This window comes from Zootoca vivipara, chromosome 16 (assembly GCF_963506605.1).
Source record: "Zootoca vivipara chromosome 16, rZooViv1.1, whole genome shotgun sequence".
Taxonomy (NCBI): domain Eukaryota; kingdom Metazoa; phylum Chordata; class Lepidosauria; order Squamata; family Lacertidae; genus Zootoca; species Zootoca vivipara.
This window is the reverse complement of record NC_083291.1, coordinates 25,663,797-25,671,107: the sequence shown is the minus strand read 5'-3', so window position 1 is coordinate 25,671,107 and position 7,311 is coordinate 25,663,797. Positions and strand designations below refer to the sequence as shown.

The window sequence follows — 7,311 nt, the reverse complement described above, 5'->3', positions numbered from 1 at the left end:
TGGCAGAATTTGCCTACAACAATGCGGTGCACGTCTCCACAGGGGTGTCGCCCTTTAAGGCCAACTACGGGCGCGACCTCAGATCCTTCCCGGAGAGGGAGGGGGGGAGGAGGAGGAGGAGGGCCCACAGGCAGAGGATTGGGCAGAGGAACTGGAGACGGTGCACCAGCAGCTCAGAGAACACTTGGAGAGGGCCAAGGAAGCGTACAAGAAGGGGGCAGATCGCCACAGGCGACCGGGGGAGGTCATCAGGGTGGGGGACAAGGTTTGGTTGTCCTCGGAGGGCCTTCCCACCAGAGGGAGGTGCAAGAAGCTGGCACCCAGAAGATTGGGCCCCTTCACGGTCACGCAGCAGGTAAACCCGGTGGCATTCAGGCTGGCACTGCCAGAGGACATGAGGGTGCACCCAGTGTTTCATAGATCGCTGCTGTCTCCGTACAGGGAAAGTAGCAGGTTCCGAGGCAGCGCACAGCCCCCCGAGGGAGGGGGGGAGAGTGGAGGCAGGGAGCCACTCAATGATTCACGAAGGGGGGTGGGGGGCCTGGAGTACCTCATGGCATGGGAGGACGCCCCGCCATCCCAAAATGAGTGGGTCCCAGCCACCCAGATACAGGAGGAATTCTTAGTGGAAGAATTCCACGCCCTCTTCCCACACAGACCCAAGCCCTGGCACATGGAACGGGAGTGGGAGGAGGAGGAAGCACAGGAGGGGGAAAGCAGTTCACCATGGAGATGGGAAGCAGAGTTTGAGGACACGGAGGAGGAGATATGGGCATCTCCGAGGTCCATTCAGTCAGGAGAAGAGGTGGACTGGCAGCAGATTTTCACCCCCACCAGCTCTGAGGCCACGGACTTTTTGGGCTTTCCCTCTTCCCAGGAGGAAGGAGGGGGCCAACGGGACTGGGGGGAGGTGTTCACACCAACCGGCTTGGACAGCACGGAGTTTTTAGGCTTTCAGTCACCACCGACACCCGTGCAGCCTCTCGGGAGGGGAGAAGGGGGGCCTGGGAGGGGGGTGGATGTGAGGGGCAAGGGATATCGCGAAGTCCCTCCCCTCCTGAGTTCCAGCCCAGCCCAGAGCGAGGCTGAAAAGAGGGAAAGCTCCAGCTCAAGTGGGGAAACAGGAAGTGGTGTCCAAGGCTCTGGCAGGGTAGAAGAGCCATCGTCCCAGGTGGGACAGGAAGGGGGAAGGAAGGGGGGCAGACCAGTCCCCCCAACTCCGGAACTGCGCAGAAAGCGTTGGGGGAAGAGGATGGGTCTCCCCAAGTTGTTATGCTGGCGCAAGACGCGCCAAAAGCCACTTGGAGGTTCTGATTCAAGCTGAACAGATGTGTCTTTGTAAATAGCACTGCCATCAGCACTGTAAATACTCAGCACCAATAAAAGATAAAATGCAGAGCTGTGTAGAGTCGTTACTCTGAAGTAGCCTACTCCGGCTACCGTGACACCAACGATATGTCATTTTATAAAAATTCTGTTTAAGATCATGATGTAGTGTAATTTTTAACCCTTTAGTCCACATATGTTCCCACTGTTCCATCTCTACAGTGGTAACTCGGGTTACAGACGCTTCAGGTTACAGAAATCGTGCGGCAGCAGCACGGCAGCAGTGGGAGGCCCCATTAGCTAAAGTGGTACCTCAGGTTAAGAACAGTTTCAGGTTAAGAACAGACCTCCAGAATGAATTAAGTTCTTAACCCGAGGTACCACTGTATATTTTAACCAATTTTTGCCCATTTAATATACATTCTTTGCGTTGTTCTTCTTGCATTTCAAATTTCAACAAATTTGAACATGTTCATCAATTAGTCTCGTATGGACTGCCAGTGGGGTCCATTCTGTCCATGGGATGGGAAAGGTCGAAAAAGCTAATTAAGGAAAGAATCTCGGATATTGATCGACAAAACAACTTAACCCGACTTTCCTTAATACATAGACAACTGTACGAGCATCGATCAAATTATCTAGCTAATTATTTAAAAACGTTAGAAAACCCGAGATATCGGTGGGCCTTCACTAGGGCTCGTTTCAATGCTCTACCCTCGGCGTTGTTAACTGGTAGATATTTCCAGATTCCGGTAGATCAGAGACTATGTCCTTGTGATAACAAGGAGATTGAATCTATAAGTCATGTCCTCCTCCATTGCACATTGTATCGAGACATGAGGAAGGAGATAATTGATCCCTTGTTAAAAAACTTACCAGGCCGCTCAACAGAAACGCTTACTAGATACCTACTAGCGGATTTTAATCCAGAGTGCACTAAGAATGTAGCTAAATTCTGTTACTACGCGTCAAGACTAAGACACGCCGTGACATCAACCAATAACAATGATAAAGCTGCCTATTAATTCGCAGCGAATAATAGTTAAAGGGAACTATCCCTCATTAAATTTTAACCCAATTTTAACTTAAAATAGGATTATGAAACAGTATGGTTCAAAGATGATATTCAAGATCTATTTTATGTATTATTGGTTTTCTTTTTCTTTTTTGCTGGTCTATGACCGTAATAAAGATATTATTATTATATTATTAACATGTTCATCTGTACACAGTTGTATTTCAAAATCTTTCTTTGTTCTATACCAGACGTTTTTTAAATCCAACTTATATCTCTCTACTAGATGCGAAAACCACTCAAATCTATAACCTTCTGCTGTTAACTGTTCCCTGGTTTCAATTTTTGATTGATTGAATTTGTATACTGCTCTATACCCACAGGTCTCAGGACAGTCACAATACAAAATCACAATATAAAACCACAAAATACATAAGTTTGTAATCTCCTGGATGCAACTGTAATAACTTGATAGGTCAACCATTTATCTTTGCCTGCCACTTCATTTCTATAGAGAGCTTCCTGTGGTGAAATCCATTAAGGTGTCTTTGGGCATTGTACCACAAAGAAACATGCCATCTGAACCTTAAATTATACCCTTCTAATTCCAAAAGTCTCTTGTTTCTAAATGTCACCCACTCCTTCAACCACACTAAATAACAAGCTGCTAAATAAAATTTCAAATCAATTGTCCCCATTCCTTTGCATTTTGCAATACTATAAATTTAACTCATGGTTCCGCCACCCATGCCATAAAAGCTTGGATAATTATTTTTGTGATTGTTCAAATAGTAAATCTGTAGCCAAAGTAGGTATTGTTTGAAACCAGAATATCGTTCTAGGCTAAGCATTCATCTGAGACTCTACCCAGCAATGACAATTTTAGCTCCTCCCATCTTGACATATCCTTTTTCATTCTAGTCCATGTCTTAACATACTGTATTTGTTTGGAAACATCATAGAATCCATAGCTGTTATAGTAAAATTCAAATATTTTACTTTTTTCATATTGAAACCCTGTTTTTTTCATCAAAACCTTTAGATCTTTTGTAGTCATATTCTTTGTTAACATTTGTGTTTTCTGGTAGTTAACCTTAAAGACTGGTAACATACCAAAATCATTGAGTTTATCCATAAGAGTATCTATTCCTGTAGTGGGTTTTCCAGAACTAGCATCAAATCACCCGCAAAGGGCTATAATTTATGTTTCTTTAAAAAACTTTCCCCATTTGATACAGTTATCACCAAAATTCATTTCTTGCAAATCTCTAAACAAAACCATTCCGTTCACACTGTCAAAGGCTTTTTCTGCATCCAAAAAGATTAACACAGTTGGCTTCTCATTGCACCAATCTAGGTACCCCCACATATTTAACACATTTCTAATATTATCTCTTAACTGTCTTTTAGGCAGAAATCCACATTAGTCATGATGGACAAAATCCTGTAAAATCTTCATTAGTCTTTTTTATTTAGTAAGTTTGTGTATTTGTGAGGAAAGTTGTTTTAATTATTTGGATAATTACAAGATGCCGCTGATGCTGCCCTTTATTTATATGACCAGTGTACAACACAATACTACCATCTAGCCAGAACAAAAAAACTTGTCAAGAGAGGAGCAAGCTTTGTTCAATTGTTTATTGCATTCAGATGCAAATCACACCTGGAAAGATTGTATAATTAAATTGATATCATAAGATATACAAAGATATTTAAGATTTACAAGATATACACATATATGAAAGATGTACAAGGAATACACCAATTCAAACCATCCAAATAATTAAAAAAAGAAAAGGGATTGAAACATTATTAAACAACAGAAATGTTAAAGCAGGCAGGGGACCACCTCGTTTTGCTATTCCCTTTATTTTATTGTTATGGGCCGCCCTAATCTTTGCTGAGCTGTAGCAAGAGATTTCAGGGGTCTTGGCACTTAACCAGAGCCTGTGTTTTCTTGGGGGTGGGGGAAGGGCACAGGGAAGTCTGCAATGTCTTAGAACTATGGTTTATTCACACACGTTTACACCTGAAGTCTTCAGTAGAGGTGGAGTTCATAGCATTAACATCTCATGAGGGGTTTGTCCTTCCCAGCATTGGATCAGAGGCATCCAAAGCAGCACTCACATTTCTCTCTGTAACATCCTGCTCCAGCCAGCCCCTGATCTCTTGTTTCCTCTCTTGTAAGACAACACTCCCTCTTCCTATGGTGACATCATGCACTGATCTTACCCTGGCAACCTCCCTCAGGGCCTGGGTGAGCCTTCTGTTCGGTTGACACCTCCCCTTGAGGGACTAATGTCTGACCATCAGGAGAATTGTTTCTTCAATGTCCCACCATCACCTGGCTGGCCCCATGAGAAAGTTAACGGTAGCTGTTGTTATTCCTTGCTTAGTCCAGGAATCCATGAACACTGACGCTTCTTTGAATGAAGAGATTATGAGGAGTCCCTCCTCCCCCGATTTATAACATTATTTTAAATCTTCATTTTTTAAAAGAAGAATTTCCTTCAAACTACCAACCTAACTTCAAAAGGCATACCCTGCAGAATGGCATACTCTGCAGAATGACACAATGGTTCAAGAGAACAATGGGTGAATGCATCTGGCTGTTAACCAGAAGGCTGGTGGTTCAAACCCACCCAGGGACAGCTGTGGGCTGGATTCCTGCACTGCAACGGGTTGGACTTGATGCCCCTCGGGGTCACTCCCAACTTGACAATTCTATGAATCTAGAATTCTATGTCTGCAAGGGCTTGGCAGTTTTGTGCAGCAGAACTTATTCTAACCTGTGTCCTGCACACCCACAGGCAGACAATATTGTTTTTGCAAAAGAGGAGGCAAAATTGGTAGCCTCTAAGATACTGGCTTCATTCAGCATTTTAGTTGATGTAGCATCCTGACTGATTCCTGTTTCAGTTTGGGATTAATGAAGATCAGGATAATGGCATGACCAGAGGAATATGCAGCATTAACATCAATAAACCAAATATGCATCCCAATGCCTAGCATATCCATCCAAGAGAAGTATGATGACAGTATTTCCACAAAAACACTCGATACATAGAGAATGGAGAAAGAAGCCAGAGCTTTGATGGCATTCAGGTGAACTTCTGTGCTGGCATCCCTTGCACTGTTTTGTAAAAGTTTTTTGTGCCTCCATAGAGACGTTAGTAGTAAAATGGATGAGGAGAAAAATATCATGAAGGCAAAGAACTCTGGAACAACATATAGAAGCATGTAATACTTACAAAAGTCAGATGTCTTAATTCCTGAGTTAGTGTTATTGGTTAGAAGTGATCCATATGAACTGCATTTAGAAATAATTCTACTTCCTGTTATTGCCACAGTGGTGGTGATTGCAGAGAAGACCACTGTCCCCAGAAGCAGCCAGGGCACCAGCCCAGGGAATCTCCGCTTCATTTGGAGGAAGAGGGGGTTGGAGAAGTTGGCAATCTTTACACAGTACAAAATACTGAGCCAAGTGGCAAACCAAAGGTTAGCATTATTAACAAATAGCCACGAGGCACTGTATGCAATATTTACGTTCCCCATCTGAAAAGTATCTTTGAAAAAGAGGAGAAGAATTGCAGTCTGTATTCCAATTGCATGAAATGCAAATCTGAACAAGCCAAGACAACTCAGGATCATGTCGGCTGAGGATAGTTTTCGGCTTCCATACCAGTCAATGAAGTTAATGATAGCAATAAATCCATTTCCCACCATTCCTATGAGGGTTTCAATAACAAGAAGAATGAAGCCGAACAATTCAAATAAAGTAGTCATCCTTCTGAGCCCGAAGTAAAAGTGTTTCTTCCAGTGTAATATTAGCAGAGTCTGCTGCTTATGATGTCTTTTATATGAGCAGTGGAGAGCAGAATACTTCTGCCTTCTTTCGAGACCAGAACAATTTGCAGGGAGAGGAGCAAGCTATTTTCAGTTGTTGATTTTGCTCAGATGCAAATCACACCTGGAAAGATTCTCTTCCTAAATCTACATCATCTGTTCTGTTGTCATATTTGCAAATTCAACAGTGGTGCTAAATATCCTCTTTGCATCTGGCTTAAGAAACAATGGTAGATGATTCTTTTATGATTTCTATATTTTGATTAGAGTTTGTTCACCAGTATTTAACATCTCAAGACTGTCCTTCCCAACATTGGATTCAGAGGCATCCAAAGCACCACCCACATGTCTCTCTGTAATATCCTGCTCCAACCAGCCAGCATGGCAGTTGCCCTGCAATCCCCACATAGAGTTCTCCCTACTTCCTGATTCTTCCTCCCAGAAACTCCTGCTCTTCAAACCTCTCTTGTAAGACAACACCCCCTCTTCCTGTGGTTCATACCTGCCAAGTTCCTGTCTGAGAAATAAGGGATCGGACCGGAAGTAGCAGACCGGAAGTAGCGCTGCCGCCATTTTGGAACTGGGCGGAGCATGCTCAGAAGTGAGCAGCCAGCCGCCGAGCGAGGCATTTTACCGGGCAGCGGCTGGCTGCTCGCTCGTGTGGGAGGGAGAGCAGCTGCTTCCTTTGAAATCCGGGGAAATTACGGGATGTCTAACTATCTGGGATATCAGCAGGAAACGGATTGAAATAAGGGAGTTTCCCGCAAAAAAACGGGAGGGTTGACAGCTATGCTTCTCCACAGCACTGTTGGTTCATAAAGCAGCCACCCCAATGCTGTGTAAATAATGAGGAGAAGGTTAATATGGATATCTGAAATCAAAGCACAGAATGGGGAAGGAACCTCCTTTGGCAGAATAATCGTCATTCGGTTTTGACATAATAATAAATCATTAAGCAAACAGAGTGAATAGAGTATCAAAAAATGCAGAAAAGGGCATACCAAGAAGGAAGTTCTCCTGTGCAAAGCTCGTTACAATGGCTTTTGCAGTCTTGCAAGAGGAACATGTACACCTACAGGCAGGCAGGCAGGCAGGCAGGCAGGCAGGCAGGCAGGCAGGCAGCA

General features: G+C 43.8%; 1 protein-coding gene across 1 annotated transcript; it reads right to left on the bottom strand.

The window, feature by feature from the left end:
- Positions 1 to 5,215: 5,215 nt before the first annotated feature.
- Positions 5,216 to 5,896, bottom strand: LOC132591270 (taste receptor type 2 member 41-like). The gene is made up of 2 exons (XM_060269103.1): positions 5,674 to 5,896; positions 5,216 to 5,346 (listed from the first exon to the last, which is right to left on the bottom strand). Exons 1-2 carry the CDS (start codon positions 5,894 to 5,896, stop codon positions 5,216 to 5,218), a joined length of 354 nt encoding a protein of 117 aa, XP_060125086.1.
- Positions 5,897 to 7,311: the final 1,415 nt, after the last annotated feature.